The 20,625-nt window shown below is 50.8% G+C and overlaps 1 protein-coding gene across 2 annotated transcripts in view; it reads right to left on the bottom strand.

Annotated features, from left to right (window-relative positions):
- The window catches only part of KSR2 (kinase suppressor of ras 2), a 265,078-nt gene that overhangs the window by 109,426 nt on the left and 135,027 nt on the right, over positions 1–20,625 (bottom strand). For both annotated transcript variants that reach the window (XM_039505836.1, XM_039505837.1), the window contains exons 6-7: positions 8,338–8,407; positions 4,771–4,854 (exon numbers count right to left, since the gene is read on the bottom strand). In XM_039505836.1, the coding sequence (XP_039361770.1) occupies positions 4,771–4,854; positions 8,338–8,407 (154 nt within the window). The remainder of the gene's footprint in view (positions 1–4,770; positions 4,855–8,337; positions 8,408–20,625) is intronic.

The raw sequence follows: 20,625 nt of genomic DNA, 5'->3' as shown, positions 1-20,625 counted from the left end.
TTCTGAGCTCGTTAAAAAGGGGAACTAAATCTACCTTGGCAAGGTGAGCCAGCCGGCACTCTAGTGGGTCTCTCTGTTCGCTCACTGCTGTGATCCTGCATGGTGAATTGAAGGAGACGCCCAAGCACCCTTCCTCTACTAGGAAAACCCAGCAATCTCATTACTGCTCAGAGCTGCGGAAACTGGCATTTCTGACAATCCAGCCTGAGACAAAGGGAGCAGAGAGCCGCTCTTTGCTATTTCCTACTGAATATGATCCAGCGCTAATGCTGGGCTGCATTTAATTACAGCATATGGCAGCAGAGGAGAAATATTTAGGTAGCCCCCTGCTCGTCCCTCCTCTGTTTTGCAATTTCTCTCTGCTGCTGCAATGTTCCTTATGGCTTTATTACCAGAACATTTAACAAAAATGATTAGACCATTTCGAGCTATGATTGATTCATTTAATATTCTATGCAGCCTTCATTATTTAACACAGGCGGGAATATGAGTCTACTGAGGGCTTCACCCCTGGTTCAGACATGTAGACATAAGCAGGCTCTTATGCCCCTAAAACCTTTTCACTTGGTCCTAATTAAGAATGTAAGAGTCCCCGCTTTCCATTCTGCCCCAATGAGCCAGAGCAGAGGAGGGCTGTATAAGCGCTCAGTGCTCATGCATGGAAAGCAAAGGAAAAAAACAATATTATAAAAGAAACAGGGTCAAGGGAGTGAAAAAAAAATACAAAAATACAAAAAGCGGCCACAAGTCAATGAGCTGGGTAATGAACATTCAGGAGCCTCGTGTGTTAGATTTCATTATACATAGATTCCTAGAGGCAGAGCCAAGGATTAATTTGATATTTGAGGCTTTGGGGAAGAGGGGGAGTTGTTTGTTTGGTAACCTGCTACTTTACAGGGAAGAACAGAGCCAGTGCTGGCTGGGTAGGTAGAAGGTGAGGAACTGGAGTAGTTCGTTCGTGTTTCATTTTTTGTTAAAATCCACAATTAACGTGATTTTTAGTAAGTGCTCGTAGGAGGCTGACACGGAAGCAGACACAGCCTCCTGCATAGTGCGTTTCAATCCCGAGATCCAGGTCTGCACTCCTCTTGTTTACTCTCGCTTGGCCAATGCCCCTCAGACCCTCCTGCTGTTTAAAGCTGCGGGTTCAATCCCATCACCCTCTCTATTCTAACCTCCTTCTGCCGGGTGTCCATTTCTGCCAGTGAGAAGGAGCAACGTTAGCTGCCAGTGTTAATCAGAATGATCCATTGCAACGCCATTGCACACAAAAGGGAAGAGGTTTGTCAAGCTGGACAGGACAATATTAACAGAGAAGTACGTTTAATTCTCAAGGGATTACAAAGGTGTATCAAAAAAAAAGGTTACAAAAAGTCCTTGGCAATGTCACTATCAGAACACTGGGCTCAGCTTTAACTACGCAATGCTGTCATGTATTGCACCAGGTTAAACCTCCCCGCATTCTACTAACTCGATATTTAATTAACATAAAAGTGGTCACCATAAGAAGTGAGCATTGACTCAGTTACAAGGCAGTGACATGGCATATTCCCTAGCCTTAGAAAAGCAAATGATCTCTTCGATATCCAGAGTAACTCCTGCAGGGTTACTCCAGAATGAGAGCAGTGTAACAAATCAGAATCTGGCCCACTCCTGCTCATCTTTGTGGCCTCCGAAGAACGCCCCGTTTCCATTCAATCACATCCTAATTGCAATTTGTGTGTGTTTGGATCCTCTACAGCACAATGAGCTTCCTGGATAAACACGAGCTTGTAAGCTTTTTGCTGATGCCATAAATGAGAGACGGCAGCTCAAGGCGACGGTGCCATAAATCGAGACGCATCCAAAGCTCTGAGCTACGCCGCACTCTGGGTAACGCACAATTCATCTTAGTTACTCTCGTCTGCTGGCACAGCTGTTTCGCCTCCTGGCTTGCTCGGCTGCCGAGGCGCCGGGTGAGAAAGCGTTACAGGACGGCAAGTGGAACGCCCCAGGCACGGGGGCGGGAAAACTCAGAAATCCACAGTGTTGCCCTGCAGAAGGAAACTTGAGAGATATGGAAGAGGTGGTGAGATACTGCAGAGCAACCAACTGCATGTAAAAGGCCTGATCCTGTGAGTTGCACAGTCAGTGGGAGCGGAGGGGGCTCACCTCCCAGGAGGTGACTGGCACCTTGCAACAGCCCTCGGAGGTAGGGCCTGATGCTGCTCCCAGTGAGATGGAAGGTACAACGTCCCTTGGCTTAATGTCCAGTCAAAGGGTTTTGCTGGCATCACCTAAGCACGGTGTGGATTTTCTGTACCAGGGTGGAAGGACACTACAGACAGATCAACTGGACACAGACCATAGGTCTGCCACACTGGTCAGAACCGTCGTGAGTCTCTCAGGTCTGGTTATCCCTCCTCCAGCAGTGACATGCACCTGAAACTTCAGAGGAAGACAGTGCAGCTCCCCAGCTGTGCAGCCTGCATGTCAGGGAGAGGGGAGAGAATTCCTTCCTATTCTTCCAGGAAGTGTGCGTTACACCCCGGAGCAGGAGACTGGACGACCTCTCTCTCGGCTTGCATAGTTACACATGCTATTCCTAGGCATAAAATTACCCCTGTTATCCATTACTAATGTCCTTTCGGATTCAATCACAGAGCTGTACAGCAAATACAATTACTGCCGGGAGTTGATTTATTGCTAGGTAACACAAAAGAGGGCCAGATTCAACCAAGGTGCTCCATGGGCTGAGTCTCGCGGAAAGACAGCAGGAATGGACAGGTTAGGAGCCAGATGCCGATCAGTTGTCCTACACCTTCCCCTACTCCTCCTCTGAGGGGCACAATACAGCGCTGGGGTCTCTGCCACTGGAATCAAGCAACCTGAGCACAAGTCTCGTCAGCCATCCTCTGACACTCCAGATTACCAGCCTTCAAAGCAATCTTTCCACTGGTGCAAGGAGTAGGGTCCTCTCCCAATCAGCTCTTGTCCACCTCCCTCTCCCATATTGATTCAATGTGATCAGAATTTTGTAATCCTCGTTTTGTGCACCCTACACAAAAACAAACACATGCCTGCCCGGAGGGAGTGGGAATGGGGGTTACCTCTCCCCCCTCTGGTTAAAGGAAGGCCCCGCAGTTGCCAGCCCAGAGGGCAGGGATTTGTGGAACAGCAGGGCTAGGTCAGCTCGTTAGTTGGGAGGAGGGAGGAGTTCATTTGTTTGCTCCATGCCTGGCACATTAGAAGGAGGATGTGCTGGGAGGAAGCAGGGTCTGAGTCTAGCTCCCTGGGAAGCGGCTCGGAGCAGAGGAGAGATCTAGGGGGCTATGTTCTCTGCCTCTCTGGAGCTTGGCTGAAGTGAGCCACTTTTCAGGCTTTTGCAGTGGTTTCGGCTGAAATATACAGCACCTTGCACCTTCACCCGGAACGATGGGCAAAGGAAGCCCTTCTGGAGTTGTTGAGCCATTGAAGGGGCAGGTCGTTCTTCATGATCAAATAGAAAAGCTAACGTAAAATGCGCCACACAATGGGGTTTAACCAGCAGGTAGGCCTACAGAATCCTGCCCTGCCCAGCATGTCAGTCTGCTACAACAGAGGCACCAGCTGGGCTCTGTGTCAGCCAGGTGCAGCAGCAACCAGCCGGGGAGATCCCCGCCGGGGGGAATCCTGACCTTCCAAACTGCGGAGAAAGGCAGCTTATGAGTGAGGCAGATGCAGCAGGAGTAGAACTGGAGAAGGGAGTCAAGGTAGGTGCCAGAGTCTCCTCAATGCAAGCGAGGACCAGGCTGCTATTACACAGTGACTGGAGCCTCAGCCTGCATTGTGGGCCTCTCGGCATGTTCAGTAGCGTTTCAATTCCTGCGCCTCTGCCTGCCTGCTGCAGGCTCTTGTTGCTGGGGAAAGGCAGAGACTTAACAGGACTCGGAGCACGCCAGGTGACTTTCCCGGGAAGCTCAAACACTCACAGGTTGCTCCCTGGTTTGTTTCGGTTTTTAGACTCCAGCCCATGAGGGGGTAAAACACCAAAGAGGCACCAGGAGAACGTGATGGGAAATCAAAAGGCCTTGCTGAGAATCGTTATCAGCTGGGGGGGCATTTGGTGCACAGTGGGAACTGCCCTTGCTGTCTCAGGTCAGCGTGCAGTGGGCAGGTGCCTGAGCACTTGAAAATCAATCCTCACGCTTGGCCACCCTGAGTGGCAGGCTCAGCAGAGAGCTGAACAGGCTGGGGAACCTGAACGAACTTCTCCTCCGACCTAGCAGGGCTGGTTTTAGCAAGTGCGGGGCCCGATTCGTGCGCACCCGGCGGCGCTCCGGGTCTTCGGCGGCACTCAAGGACCCGCCACCGAAATACTGCCGAAGACCCGGAGCGACTGCCAAAGACACCCCTCCCCCCCCCGGGAGCGCCGCCGGGTGGGTAAAAATTAAAAAGGCACCGGAGCAGGGCCCTCTTAGGCACCGGTGCAGGGCCTGATTTCAGGGAATCAGGTGAATCAGCCTAAAGCCGGCCCTGCGACCTAGGACCGGTGATGTTGAGCTGCACAGGCAGGGCCATGTGGGGGCATTGGTGGATGAACTCTGGGTTTCAGCCATTAGGGGCGTTTTGCTTATCTCAAAGTCATGGAAAGAATTTTTCATGCAGATGAGAAGGGAGACAATGGCAGGCCCTGGTACACCTGAGCCCCATTCAGAAAAAACACACCCAGAGCGCTCAGGAGATGACGGCCCAGTCATTCCCTTTGCAACATTAAGCAACAACAAAGCCAGCTTAGAAACCGTGACGTACTTGCAGTTTTTACATTTTAATCCAAACAACATTCCTTTCCCACAGACGGTGCATGTCTGAGACATCCAATACTTGGTGGAAAATCTGCAGAGGAAAACATCAGATAAGTGTTAAGAACAAACAAGGTTGCTATGCCCTACCCCGGGTGGAGAAACTCTTTATTTATAAGCATCGCTACTCTCTGTGCTTTAGCCCCCTCCAAACAGCACCAGCGTTGGCGTCTGTTCCAGCCATCAGTCAAGCCAAAACAAAAACCAGAGCGGTGAGTTTCCCGCAGCAGTCCCGGTGCAAAAAGCAGCAGGGTGGACATTCCCGCTTGGCCTGGATCTCCGGCTCTGAGACCTACCCCCAGGCCAGGTCTCAGAGCCCGAGCGAAAGCATCCTCACTGCTATTTTTAGTGCTGCAGCGTGAGCCTCGTAAGCCCAAATCTGCAGACCTGGGTTCTGAAATTCGCCCCCGCTGGTGTCTTATTGCAGTGCAGACAGACCCTAGAGCTCGGGCCTCGCCACCCAGCTGAACGCGGGTGGAAATGGCGTTTGACAGACATTGACTTCAGCCAAGGAGGAAGGAGAAGGAACTGGGAAATTTGAAGGAGTTTGACAATTACAAACGAGATCCCTCTTCATGTTAATCTGCCCTTAGCCACAGCCACATCAGTCAATTTGTCAGTCTGTGTTAAACAGACGAGGCTCATTTTGATCTTTGTCAACCCACTAGAAACTCATCCCTGGTGTGTCCACAATGAAGTCGGCGGAGTTGCAGCAGGGATGAGTTTGGCTCATTCTGTGCAACCTTCAGCTAGAGACCATGAATCCTAAGCACACATGGGACTGTGCCCGAGCAGCCGGGATTTAGCAGCATCCTCCCGCCAAAGGCACAGACCGGGCAGGGTGCTCACACGAGTGAAAGCCAGTATGACTGACAGGAACAGAGTTTTCGGTTCAGTGGCCCTACCAAAATATTGTTGGGAGGGGCGGAAATTGTTTCAAGTCAAACAAAATGTTTCATATAATTTTCCAGGGTTTTAACATGTTAATAAAAATAGAAGGAAAATTTGAAACAAAAAGTCATTTTAAATCAAAATGTTTTGACTTTTCCAGAACTTTTTTTTGTGGGGGCGCAAGGGAGAACATGGAGAATTTAACATGAATTTCCAAAATGTTTTGGTGCCCAAATCTGCATTTTTCAGAAAAAATAAAAAAGTGTTGTCCAAACTTTTTTTTTTTACTATATATATGCAGGAGCCACATAAAGGAGAACCCAGATAAATGTGTTCTGTATAGAACCATCTCAAAGTATCCACCAGGCAGCACAGAGCTGAGCTGGAACAGCTGTCGTGGAGAGGCATTTCCCAGCTAACTACCCACAGCTAAGAGAAGGGGGTGGCCTCCCGGTGAAGGCTCTACACTCAGAAGAGGCTTCAGCTCCCAGCTCATGGACTCCCTGTGTGATCCAATTAGTCCCTTCATCTCCGTGTCTCAGTCCCCACCTGTAAAATGGGTATTAAAATGCTCCCTGGTCTCGCCCCTTTGCCTGGTCGAGTTGGATTGGAAGCTCTTTGGGACAGGGAATGGCTGCCTGCCAAGGGGGCTCCGATCACTGCTGGGGTCCCAAGGCATACAAATAACTCCCAACGATTGGATAGGGAAAGCACATAACTGCGAGCACCCTCGAGGAGGTCTGGAGTCGCCCTCGCTGCAGTGGGAGGATGGGCAGAATGAGAGATGCTTCCCACTCCATCTAGATGAACGCTCTGATTTGGGGGGTGGGGGGACATCCCTACCCCCCTGCCCATCTCGAGCCACAGCCTAGTGCCACAGTCCTTTCCTGCAGCTGAACTGACACCTGCACATCACCCCACCGCAGCGTGAGGCCGTTTCCGTTCCTTTTTCTCGGGGTAGATATGAAAGCAGCAAACTGCTCGTGCGGAGTTTACTGCAGGGTGGCAGGCCACAGGTAACGGACAATCTCTATTGACCTCAGCTCAAGCCTTGTCTAAACTGCATATCACCTGACATGGAAGTGGAATGTGCTCCTAGAATGCTGTGACTACACGTTGGAAGTAGAAGGGGATCCCTCTGCACCCCCTCCTGCCCTGCCCTGCCCACCAGCTCTGCACTGCAGAAAGAGAAACAATGGGGCTTATTGCCCCTGGCCTGGCCTGGGTCAGAGGTTTCCAGGAAGCAGCTCAGAAGCATTCTGCCCTCTGCGACTAGTTTTCTCTCCGGTTTGGAGATGGAGGGAATTGGGGTGGCCACATTTATGCTCTTTCATGCTGGCAACTGGGAGTTGAGTGCAGTCTGAGTTATGTGGCTGAACAGATGCATCTTGAATGGGCTCCATGTTTCACCCCATCAAACCCCTGGCCAGCAAGCTTGGGGGCGCTAGGGCATTAGGGTTTTTCCTCACCCGTGCCTTAGAACCCGGGGACAGTGGCTTGGCTGTGACGTCACGTGAGCAGTGCAGATTTGCAGGAGCTGAGGATCTAGCTCCATGACGTTTAGGGAGAGGGTGATGAAGCTGACGAGTTTCCCCTTTGCTTCACCGTCCCCACGACCTTAATATATTGCTGGGCATTTCTGTTATGGCAGCCTGCCACTTCCTGCTGCCGTGGGACTCGAGAAAGAGGCACCGAGGTCTGACAGGCGGGCACCATTTGAGAGGAGATGTGTGACAGGGGGCTCTGACCAGCCTGCCCCCGTCCAGTCAGTCAGGCTGGCGTGAACACGTCAGGGGCCCCCGGGTGCTAAAGCAAAATGTAAAACTCCCCCAGCTACCTACTCAGTAAGGCTGGGAGGGGAGAGATCAGGTCTCTGACTGCAAGTTCCCAGCAAGGAGATTCCTGTTCAAGGCTGGTGTGAAACCCCAAACAACAGAGCCAGCGGCTTCTAACAAGAACAGCTTCTCTTCTGCGTGCGAAGCTGTGACGCAAACAGATTAGATACTGTAGCTGCCTTGGCGAATCCGCTGCCTATGTGAGACGTTTGTCTCCCGGGCTCACTCCTTTTCCCCTTCGCTCCATCGTGAATTACAAGATTCACGATGGTTAGGACTTGAAGCTGGATTGCTATAGGAAAGCACTCTGCAACCCTCCCCACCCACCACATGCTTTTCAGCAACAGCTGACTTACTCTTGCTTTCCCTGGGTCCTTTGCAACGGCGCCCCCTAGGGCGAGTTAGCTTTTCTGCTCGGGGCAGGGGCTGTCTTTCAGTAGGTTTGTACCGCACCTAGCACCATGGGCTCCCAGTCTATGACTGGAGTCCCTATGTGCTACACACGTTTTTTGGATCTCAGCTCTCAGTCTTCACAACGGTCAGTTTTGAAGTTTGTTCATGGGTCAAAATCAAATGCAAATAAATTGCGGGGTCAGGTGTGAAGCTCTTTGTCTCACACACACATACCAGGGGCATGCCTCTGACCCGGATGATGGGGGCCAAGGGGCTGCGGAGAATAGGATAGAGCATACTACAGAATAGAAAGGCTGTTGCCTGCAACTACAGGAACCTGGTGTTCAAGTGTGAATTCCCAGGACACATTCGTGTGGCACTTCTCAGCAATACTGTACCTGTGTTTGATTGAGTTTCCTAGATCACGGCGGGGAATCTGTGGGGACCAGCGAGGCACTGACAGTGTATCTGCAGGGTGAGAAGACAGAACAGAAACAAACAAGGATTAATAAGGGGGAAGGTCAGACGTTACTCTCTGAACAGAGGAGCATGTAGCCGCACTACAACCAAAGAGAGAGGGGCATCAGTTACCGCAGGGATATAACGAGAGTCCTGCAAGTCTGCGGATATCTGCTTTCTATCCAGGGAGAGCCGCATCCAAAGAGGTGGATATCCAAGGACCATGTTTGCGGATCACATGGGGATACAAATTTTGTATCCACACAGGGCTCTAATTGTAACCAGTCAGCATGAGAGATAATCAAAAAGGGGCCTTTACCTAATCTTTACACGAACAATATTTTCACCAAACCCAGTCAAGCCCAAATTGCACTGAAGACCTGATCTGGGCGTGGGGGTGGAGGTGGGGTGCATTTCCTCAAAAGCTTAGCAATAGCCCTCAACCTTCATGCTCAGAGACTGGCAGGAGAGATTGGTCACATCTGAAAGGTAAATGACATTGCATCCCTACTTGGGAAAGCATGTAAGTGCCACCCTGGGGTGGGAGAAAACTCTGCCCCCGCCCCCACATCTTTTATTGCTAATTTTACAGGTCAGAAAGATCCAGAGTTATTTGTTCTCTACCAAATGCAGCCCACTCCTGCACTTCATTTACCCAGGCAGAACTCCTACTGACTTCATTTCCCTAGCCACTGAGCAAGTACTGCAGGGTCAGATCCTTAACTCAGCTAAGGAAGCAGCTTCTTCTCCCCTCCCACTCACAAGAATCAAAGATGATCAATAAGAAAGTAACTAGTTTTGCACAGGCAGGAGGGGTTTAACCCAGAGGAAGAGAGAAGTATGCATGGATTTGCACCAGTTGATTACTCTTCCAAGATATATTCAGTCCAGCACACACACAGTCTCTGGTCAGCTGGGAAAACAAATCTGTTAGAGACAGTTAATGATTTCCAAACAAGAAAGGGAAGATGAAGCCTAACCGGCAACTCATAGTTTCTTAATAGGGCATCACATACTTGTGACTGTATCTCTATCTTAACAAAAAGCCAAGTGTCAGCCTCTTAGAAACCAATTTAACTACTGTTCAAATCATAGAATATTAGGGTTGGAAGAGGCCTCAGGAGGTCATCTAGTCCAACCCCTGCTCAAAGCAGGACCAACCCCAACTAAATCATCCCAGCCAGGGCTTTGTCAAGCTGGGCCTTAAAAACCTCTAAGGATGGAGATTCCACCACTTCCCTAGGTAACCCATTCCAGTGCTTCAATACCCTCCTAGTGAAATATTTCTTCCTAATATTCAACCTAGACCTCCCCCACTGCAACTTGAGACCATTGTTTCTTGTTCAGTCATCTGCCACCACTGAGAACAGCCGAGCTCCATCCTCTTTGGAACCCCCCTTCAGGCAGTTGAAGGCTGCTATCAAATCCCCCCCTCACTCTTCTCTTCTGTAGACTAAACCAACCTCTCCTCGTAAGTCATGTGCCTCAGCCCCCTAATCATTTTCGTTGCCCTCCGCTGGACTTTCTCCAATTTGTCCACATCCTTTCTGTAGTGGAGAGCCCAAAACTGGACGCAATACTCCAGATGTGGCCTCACCAGTGCTGAATAGAGGGGAATAATCACTTCCCTCAATCTTCTGGCAATGCTCCTACTAATGCAGCCCAATATGCTGTTAGCATTCTTGGCAACAAGGGCACACTGCTGACTCATATTCAGCTTCTCATCCACTGTAATCCCCAGGTCCTTTTCTACAGAACTGCCGCTTAGCCAGTTGGTCCCTAGTCTGGAGCAGTGCATGGGATTCTTCCGTCCTAAGTGCAAGACTCTGCACTTGTCCTTGTTGAACCTCATCAGATTTCTTTTGGCCCAATCCTCCAATTTGTCTAGATTACTCTGGACCCTATCCCTGCCCTCCAGTGTATCTACCTCTTCCCCCCAGCTTAGTGTCATCCGCGAACTTGCTGAGGGAGCAATCCATCCCATCATCCAGATCATTAATGAAGATGCTGAACAAAACCAGTCCCGGGACCGACCCCTGGGGCACTCCGCTTGATACCAGCTGCCACCTAGACATGGAGCCATTAATCACTGCCCGTTGAGCCCGACGATCTAACCAGCTTTCTATCCACCTTATAGACCATTCATCCAGCCCATGCTTCTTTAACTTGCTGGCAAGAATAGCATGATTACAAATAAAAAAGACCTCTTTTGCATTCCCCTTCTGAGAGAAAAGGGAAGAAAGGGGTAGTGGGAGCACCTTGCTCCTTGCTGGCTGATCTGGCTGGGGTAGGTAAGTCATTGCCAAGCCAGCCATCAAGTTCATAGTGTTTGTGTCATGCACTGACGTGCGGCACACACACACACAGTTGGCCCCATTAATTGCCCATCAAACCAACGGAAAGCCTCCCACTCACTTTGATGGGCTTTGAATCAGCCTCTGAAACACAAAGAGCCTCATTCTCCTCTTACTTGTCTTGGTGTAAATCAGGAGTGATTACTCTACTGAAGTCCCTGGTGTTACACTGGACAAGTAGTGATGCCAGGAAGTGCAGAATTGGGCCCAAATCACTGACATCCTCTCCGATGCAAACAAGTTGGAGGTGTTAGAGGAACGGTTAGAACGAGCAGTGCAAAATTTTCCTCCTGGGTGGGGAAGACTATGGAGTTGGTTACGTATCTGATCCTGCAGCTGGATCCATGTGGGAAGACCCTGGCCTGCAGCCAAGCAAATCTGGTTGCAGGATCGAGACCAGAGGATCAGGGACCAGGCCTAGCAGACCGAGGGGCAGTGAGCCAGTGACAAATTAAAGGCCAAGCACTGCTCAGAGCTGCAGCTCCACTGGAGCCCACAGAGCTGCAATGGAGGAAGGCCGGGAGGAGAACCCTGAGTTGTGGCAGGGGAGTGAGGAGAAAGTGCCTCTTCCCTGCACAGACTGAGAGGAAGCCTGAGGAGTCCAGAGGGAGGAGCCGGGTGGAAGAGAATATAAAAGTGGTGGACTATTCCCGGGCAGTGCCGCACTCCTTAGAGGGCACTGAAGCCAGGTGGCTGTAACCTGTACCAAGGGCCTACCCAGCCGTCCTGAGAGCGAGAATGTGCGCGCCCTCCCCTCCCAGTCCCTGCGCTGGCACTGAACTGATCCACAGATTCAAAGCCCAAAAGGGACCTGTAACAGATACAGCCATTTCCTGCACTATCTGTGGGAGATCTTACTGTATTAGGGGTATGTATCATTGTGGGCCAGGGACTGTGTGTAATTCCAGGGGGGGAGTGTGACCACAGCCCTCCAGGAATTCAGAACAGTGGGGGATGATTAGGCAAATCCATTCAGCTTGTAACACCTCCAGAGAGGTACCACCACGTGGAGAGACTCTACTGGCTCAAACTGGATTCTCCAGAGACCAACAGACAAAGAAGGAACTTTTGGATAAACAGCCTGAGTTTAAGCTGATTCGGGGCCTTTGTTCTGATCCAGCACACAGACAGGACTCGCTGTCCAAGGGGACCTCAAATCCTTCCTGGGAAGGGTTGGAAGGACTTTTGCCTAATGCGGCCCCACGGTAAGCTTTTAGCATGCGTATAAGAACTCTGATGGGTTTTTATACGTTTTCTCTGTAATACTTTCCCCTTAGGAACGAATGTGCTTGCTTATAAGGGTTGTGTGGTAACTTACGACGCCTGGCAATTACAGCTGTGCATAGCCTTAGACGAGAACAGCCCCGGGCCTGTTTAGGCAGCCTGACTTGCTGGGGATATGGCAGTGCAGGCAGGGAACCGTGCAGCCTAGAAAAGCCATGCTCAGGAGGGAGAGAGACGTAGGTCTCTGCCCAGGAGAGGTGACAAGCCTAGAGTGGGTGCTCTTGCTGGACCACGGAGGGGGAATATAGAAGCAGTTGCCTGAACTGAGAGGTCATCCAGTCTGACCTCCTGCATAACAGGCCCCAGAACCTCCCCCGTCATTCCTGCCTCCAGCTGGAGTCATTGCTGGTTGAGCTACAGCATCGCTCCGAGAAAGACATCTAGTCTGAGGAGCAGATGTCAGTCTTCCTCCGACCTTAGTGCTTGGAAAGGAAGGAGGCTGGGAGCTGCTCACTCTGCTCTGGCAAGTGCAGTTGCAGAGGCAGACCTGCTAATGACAAACGGTTTCAGAGACTCCCACGCACAAACAGTAACTAGTAGCGATTCTCTGCAGCCAAAAAGCTGTCCATCACGGACGTAAGCCCAGACCACCAGACTTATCACCTAGGGCTGCAAGCCAGGACCTAGCTGCGATCCCAGCGGTTTATTCAGTATGCCAACCAATCCCTCACTAAACATACTTTCAATAAGCCGCGAGTACCTTTGTTTGCTTTAATATCCCATTTTAATATCTCAGGCTGAGGTGTGTTTTAATTACACACTACTCCTGAAGGTTACATTTACATGCCACTTCCTGTGCAAAGCTAACTTGCCACACGCTTCACTCGAGGGGCGGGAAACAGTCGTTACCAATAGTATTTATTATGGATCTGGGGCGTGATTCAGGTCGACTTACAGCTACCACAGTAACTACTGCAGTGGTGCAGGTGCACACTTCCTCTCGGGTCGGTGGTGTGCGTCCTCACCAGGAGCACTTCCATCAACCACAGGCTCCCGAGCTCCCAGCAGGCTGCGCCCCCCCTCGGCTCCCCATTCCCCACTGGGAGCAGGGGGAAAGCCACCCAGGGCTCCTCGCCCCCCTGTTCCCTGCCGGGAGCAGGGGGAGGCCCCCTGGGGCTTTGTGCCCCTGGGCAGTGGGGTCCAGCTGTCCCGGCTTCTCACCGCCACCATCCCCCAAGATAGGATGGGAGCCAGGGGGGTGATCAGACAGTGTGAAAAATCAGGATAGGGGGTGGGGGGGTAATAGGCGCCTATATCAGACAAAGCCCCAAATATCGGGGCTGTCCCTATAAAATTGGGACATCTGGTCACCCTAGAGCAGGTCCAGCCTCCCAGCTTTCCCAGGGAGCGGGGGCCAGCTGGGCTCAAGCTGCCCAGCTTCCTTGTCAAGTTCACAGCTCCTGCCCATCCCTCCCTCTGGAGCACCACTTGGGGAAAGAGCTTCCCTAACTCCCAGTCACTGGGACGGATGGACCGTCACGCCCCTGTGGAATGCCCCTGAAGGCAACAGAACTCCACACAAGGCTGAGGGTTTGGTCCCTCTGTGGGACCAGGGACTTAGTGAGGGCTGGGGTTGCCAAGTGTCCGGTTTATGGCCAGAACACCCAGTGGAAAAGGGACCCTGGCAGCTCTGGTCAGCACCACTGACCAGGCCGTTAAAAGTTGGCGCGGGGCTGGCAGGCTCCCTACCTGGTTCCACGCGGCTCCCAGAAGCGGCGACATGTCCCTCCAGCTCCTAGGTGTAGGGGCAGCCAACGGGGCTCTACGTGCTGCCCCCGCCCCAAGCACCGGCTCCGCAGCTCCCACTGGCCAGAAACCCTGGCCAATGGGAGCTGCAGGGGCAGTGCCTGCGGGCAGGGGCGGTGCGCAGAGCCAGGGGGACATGCCGGCCTTCCCGGGAGCCACCTGAGGTAAGCACTGCCCAGAGCCTGCACCCCTCACCCCCCCCCCCGCATCCCAACCCCCTCCCCCAGACCGTAGGCCCCTCCCACAGCCTGAACCCCTCATTTCTGGCCCCACCCCAAAGCCTGCACTCCCAGCCAGAGCCCTCACTTCCTCCCACACCCCAACCCAGTGAAAACGAGCAAGTGAGCGAGGGTGGGGGAGGCGAGTGAGTGGAGGGTGGGACCTCACAGAAGAGGCAGGAAAGGGGCAGAGTGTTGGGTTTTCAGCAATTAGAAAGTTGGCAGCCCTAGTGAGGGCCCAAAGCTGGGAGTCCGGAATCGCTGGGTTCATGCTGCGTAGCCTTGAGCGAGTCCCTCAGCAAGTAAAGTAATGCTTAGCTACCTCGCAGGGATGTGAGCTGCTCTGGGCAACTCAGATGAAGAGTATTCTAGGGGCCAGATCCTCAGCAGGGGCCTTAAACGGCATCGCTCCAATGACTTCAATGCAGCTACATGGATTCATACCAAACCAGGATTCGGCCCTGGGAGTGCAAAGTGCTCTTATTTTCATAAATGCCATTTTCTCATCAGTCAATCGTATTATACAAACGAGCATCCCGCCCTCCATCAGCTCTTTATTAATCGAACACGTGAGCAATTACAGCTACGGTCCCAGAGTTAAATTAAAACCTCCGCTTTATCATCTACGATTGATTTCAGCTAACTTTCAGCTGGCCTCAATTAAATCCCGCTATGGTAGGGAGAGGGAGAAAAAAGAAGCAGAAGGATGGTTGAAGTATTTAATTACCTTCTATAATGCGCTCGTTGCAAAATTTATTAAATTGTAGCAGGGTTTTTAACCTCCTAACAAAACGATGAGAGACCTACATGATTCACAGGTAATTATTTTCATTACAGGGATGATCTATGAAGGATCTGAGACATTCACAATAGACCCACTGTTTGCAGGAGAGAAGGCAACCAGAGTGGGAAGGCAGAAGGGCACAGGAAAGCTTTACATTGTAGCCAGAAACAACCTGAAGGGTTTCAGGTACCTCTGAGTTAATTGCAGACTCTCCCCTCTGATCTGGGGGAGAGACGTAGATGTGGAGAGATGTCCGTTTCGCTTTCTCCTGGCCTGATTTAGGGTGACCAGATAGCAAGTGTGAAAAATCAGGACAGGGATGGAGGAGTAAATAGGTGCATATATAAGACAAAGCCCCAAATATCGGGACTGTCCCTACAAAATCAGGACATCTGGTCACCCTACCTGACATGAGTTCAGTGACAAGCTGGACAAGGAAGATTGGAGATGGTTTCTGGAAGGGGAAGCAGCCTTCTCTCTTCCACCTAGCAAGAGGAGCCAAACGTTCTGAGATAAAAGAAACATGATGAACGGAAATAAAAGGAATAGCAGGACACAAATTCAGGCCTGGCTGTAGGATGGAGAGGAACGTGGACTCAAGGCATGTCTTGGATAATCAGGGATGGGTTTTGGAGAGGATCTGTGTATGTTAAAGACAAAAAGACGTCCTTTAAAAATTGGAAGTGAGACCCTACTGAGGAAAACAGAAAGGAGCATCAACTCTGGCAAGTCAAGGGTAAAAATATAATTAGGCAACCCAAAAAACAATTTGAAGAGCAACTAGTTTAAGTATCAGAAGCTGGAAGCCTGCCAAACTATCGGCAAGGCAATGGGACAATCAAGATGCTAAAAGAGCAAGACCTGGCCGTTGTGGAGAAGCTAAATGAATTCTTTGCGTCAGTCTTCATTGCAGAGAATGTGACGGGGATTCTCTCACCCAAGCCCTTCTTTTTAGGTGACAAATCTGAGAAACTGTCCCAGATTGAGGTGTCAATAAAGGAGGTTTTGGAACAAACTGGTAAATTGATAACAGGAATACGTCCCTAGGGCCAGATGGTATCCAGCCAGGAGTTCTGAAGGAATTCAGATATGAAACTGCAGAACTAAGGAGGAAGCATCAGCAGCAAGCCCTGTGGCAGTGGGCGGGGGGGAAGGATTGAGATGGGGAAAATACATGGAAATGAAAAGAGAGGGGAAAAAAAGAGGGAGGCATTAGAAAAGGAGAGAAGGCAATGACTATCAGGAGAAGCCATGAGAGTCATCCATCCGACAATCCACCCCAAAGGGGGGCTCCCAACAAGAAAGGTTGGGGTCCACTGCAGCACCCCATTAATGCCAGATGATGGAGCGCTGCAGGGCCAGTGCGCTGGCAACACTGAACAAGACCCCTAACAATGCCATCTCCGACGTGAAAAAGAGATGTTCCACTCAGCTGAGCCATCCACAATGCTGGGTCAGAATATCCAGGTTTCTTGCATGCCCATCTTGTAACTAATCATAACATCTCCACCCCTACCCCCAAAACAGCTAGAAATGGGCTGTGCAGCTGTAGGCCAGGCATGGAGGTGGAAAAGCAAGGAAGACAATGCTCAGCGGAAGTGACTAGCTGGTACAATGACACCGAATGGCTCTCCACTGATGATGCTGAATGTTCATCTCTGTATGGACATGAGCTGACACCTGCTTGCCAGCAAGCCTCGTGCCCACATGCTGTGACAGCTCTGCTCATATAGGGCAGTGCTACCTCTCACACATTGTGTATTTATAGATAGGGAGGGCAACACTGAATCAGAATCCACCCTCAGAAGCTACCTGGATATTGAATATAAACACTGAGGGGCTGAACTAAATAACCCTCAGAGCAGCAACTCAGCAGTTACGCTTGCTGCAGCTACGTCACAGAGCCAGGGCCCACGCACAAACCTTACAGTTTGAGGGGCCCCACCTGCTGCAGACAGAGGGAATGTGGGGGAACAACGGGAGCTGCTGGATGGGGAGCGGCTCCGAATTTCCCTTTAGGTGCCTAAGTGGGAGCAGAGCTATCTAAAGCCTGTGTCAGCTCCCCTGCCTGCAGAGTGGGGATAATCAGACGCCCTCGCAGCACGGCTGGGAAGAGGGTGCTAGCCAAGGTCACGTGCAGTTCGAACACACTCCAGGCCCGATATTACACAGGAGGGACTTCATAGGCAGGATGAATTCCAGCAAGCTCAGCGGCACCACCCGTTTACACCTGCTGATGTACCTGAGGGACTGGGACCCGAGGGCATGTTTTCACCGTGCACCAAGGCCCTGCCACTCATTCCCACTGCTCTGAGTCAGGAAAAGGCCAGCTAGGGTACTAGAATCAATCAATCCGTTCCCCGCAGATACGTGTCTCAGGGCAGAAGGGCCCTTGGTTATAGCATCATGAATTAACAAATCAATAGGCTGTTAAGCAAGCTGCATCCTTTCAAGTAATGGGACCACCAGTTACTGGGTCATGGGAGACACAACCAGGCAAGCTCCATTGTAATGCCATCTAAACTGTAATGAGAGTGTAATGCCACCTAAAAGAGATTCCACCCCTGGCAGGTCCCTTTGATGCCCCAAAGTCCTAATGATTCACCCCATTTATTCCCGGAACCCCAGCACGATGAGGCACCCCAACTTCCATATGACTGGGGCAACTGGCCTTTAGCGCCCAGCACAATGCACTGTTACGGCAACAAGCGAAGCTCAGTACCCCCCGCCCAGCCCTGTCCTCACTGTCCAGGACTGAGCCAGCTGCAGTCATGGGGAAGGGGGAGCCTGGTGGCCAAGGATCACTCAAGGGTCCATTGCGCAAGGAAACTCTCTGGGGTGGGTAGAAAGCAGGCTGGAGAGGAAAGAGCTCAGATGAGTTTGCTTTACCCTACAGCACGCGCACACAGTACAAGGGAATTGGTCACTGGGCTAGACGGTTGTGCTGCGGCCATTGAATACCATCACCCTCTGTAACTGCAGGCTCCCTTCGGTCGCCTGAACTTTTCTAGGCTTGGAATTAAGGAGCCTAGTGGGGAGACTCTATCAATGAAAAGAGGCATTAGCACAGATTAGCTCTCGCCTCACCTTCACCTAAATAAATGCAGTGGCGGAAGCTAAGCCCAAGAGACACCAATCCTCCTGCGAGAACACCTGAGATTGGGCCGTGCAAAAATCCACATTGGGTTCACAGATTGGTCTGCGTTCTTTACCAGGATGAATCCCAATACCCCAAACATCCTGAACACTGGGCAAGTACAGACCCAAATTGCAAACCTTCTTGTTCAATATGCAGGATGCAAAGTTGAGATCTGGGTCCTGTGTTAGGACCCAGGTTTCTTTCAGGTGCGTCTCTAGTAAGTGCATTGACAGAGTTTGTTTGTACATTCAATATTTGATCTGGGTGTGGAATTAGGAGCCAAGTTTCCTAAACTCTGTTCAGGGGTGTCACCAGTTTGCTGCGGGACCTTTGGCAAGCCCCTTAACCGCGGTCCCCCAATTTCCCCATCTGTTAAATAGCACATTACTACTTACCTACCTCGCGGGGGGGGACCACGTAACGCTCATCAGGCTGGGAAGATAAAGTGTGCCCACCCTCACAGTCCACATCCAATGTATGTGGGTGGCAGTGGAGTGGCAGCTGCTCCCAGCACCATCATTAAGGAGCTACACCATGAAATCCCCGAGGCCGATCCCAGAGCTGTTTATCTATAGCCTGCACAGGGGGAGGGTTTTTTAATGAAGTGTCAGGCACTTTTCTGAGTACACTGGTTTTGTGCTTCCTGAAGTTCCATTCACTGACTGGCTTTAAACATTTACCAGTAAATGCAGCTCGGCCCAGTGGCACAGAGGTGATTAAACTGAATGCTCTCTCCATGATACCAACCTTCTGCCCTTACACAGCACCTGCCGTGTCAGGATCACAAAGCATCAGTTAAGGCCTAGTCTACTCTTAAAATGTAGGTGAATATAGCGATGATGCTCAGGAGCGTGAAAAATCCACACCCCTCTGTGCTGTCGCTCCGCTCGGTGTGGATGCAGCTAGGTCGATGGAAGTATGCTTCTGTCAACCTAGCCACCGTCGCTCAGAGACGCGGGGTGCCTGCAGTGATGGAAAAACCCACTGTAGTCTGTGTCCATGCTACGGGCTTATAGTGGCATAGCTACAGCACCGTAGCTGTGTCACTTTAGTGCCCATAGCATGGACAGCCGAAGCATCAGCCCCACCAAGGTGGTACTGTGATGGGTTTGGTCACAGAGACCCCCTTGGGACTGTCACCTGACATGCTGAATTTACCTCTGAGTCTGTTTTCTCTGCCAGTTTGGGCCTCCAGCACCCTACCTTGTTGAGGCAGACACACTAGCCTGCTACAACACAGACCCAGGGTCTGAACCACACCCCCAAGGCTGCAGACTTAACTGAAAACTGCTCAGCAAGTGCTCCTGCCTCCAGCACCCAGACACCCAGATCTCAATGGCATCCAAACCCCAAATAAATCCGTTTTACTCTGTATAAAGCTTATACGGGGTAAACTCATGAATTGTCCACCCTCTATAACACTGAGAGAGAGAGATGCACAGCTGTTTGCTCCCCCAGGTATTAATCACTTACTCTGGATTAATAAAATCACTTTTGTTTATTAAGTATAAAAAGTAGGATTGAAGTGGTTCCAAGTAATAACAGACAGAACAAAGTAAGATACCAAGCAAATGAAAACAAAACATGCAAGTTTAAGCCTAATACATTAAGAACCTGTTTACAAAGTAAAATCTCACCCTCAGAAGTGGTCCAATAAGTGACTTTCACAGACTAGACTCCTTCCTAGTCTAGGACCAATCCTTTCCCCGGTACAGCCCTTGTTAGTTCCAGCTCAGGTGGTAACTCGGGGATTTCTCATGACTGGCAGCCCCCTTTGTTCTGTTCCACCCCCTTATATAGCTTTGGCACAGGGCGGGAATCCTTTGTCTCTCTGGGTCCCCACCCCTCCTGCTAAATGGAAAAGCACCAGGTTAAAGATGGATTCCAGTATCATGTGACATGTTCCCATGCCTTGTGAGACTTCATTACCCACTTGCTGGCACACGCTTATAGAGGAAGGTTTACAAGTAAACAGAGCAATTTACAACCAATTGTCCTAGTTAATGGGAGCCATTAAAATTCCTAGCCACCATTAATGGCCCACACTCTGCATAATTACAATAGGACTTCAGAGTTACATTTCATATTCCCAGTTTTAGATACAAGAATGCTACATTTATACATTATAGGAAGAACACACTCAGTAGATTATAAGCTTTGTAATGATACCTTACAAGAGACCTTTTGCATGAAGCATATTCCAGTTCCATTATATTTACACTCATAAGCATATTTCCATAAACATATAGAGTGCAACGTCACAGGTACTAGCTCCCTGCCGACTCCCGATGTCTTGCTTTAACCACTAGCCACACTATCCCTCTAAAGCACATCATAATTGGAAGGCAGCCTTCCGTCGCTAGCTCAAGCTCGAGGCAGGGATGAGATGAGAGCAGACAGAGGGCACGGCTGCCATCCCCGTGAGTTTTCCTGAAGGAGGAGAAAGCAAGCCACCTCTGCTCCGTCAGTTTCAATTGCCACGGCGATCCTATTGAGAGGTGCCGGCACAAACAAGCGCCACGCTGACAGGCGGGGGTTCTGCCAGCGGCTGCCAGCGCACTGAAGTTCAGCTTGCAAAGCCAAAAAGGGAAGAAAAAAAAAAGCACTTGGGTCTTTGACCCCTGCGAGAGGGAAGGCCAATATTGACACGGCAAAGCTCCTTGCAGCTGTCAGAAGCAATGCACCGCGTCACTCCATCAGCA

Source organism: Mauremys reevesii, linkage group 18 (genome assembly GCF_016161935.1).
Source record: "Mauremys reevesii isolate NIE-2019 linkage group 18, ASM1616193v1, whole genome shotgun sequence".
Classification (NCBI taxonomy): domain Eukaryota; kingdom Metazoa; phylum Chordata; order Testudines; family Geoemydidae; genus Mauremys; species Mauremys reevesii.
The sequence above is the reverse complement of the archived record's forward strand: the minus strand, read 5'-3'. Positions and strand labels throughout refer to the sequence as shown.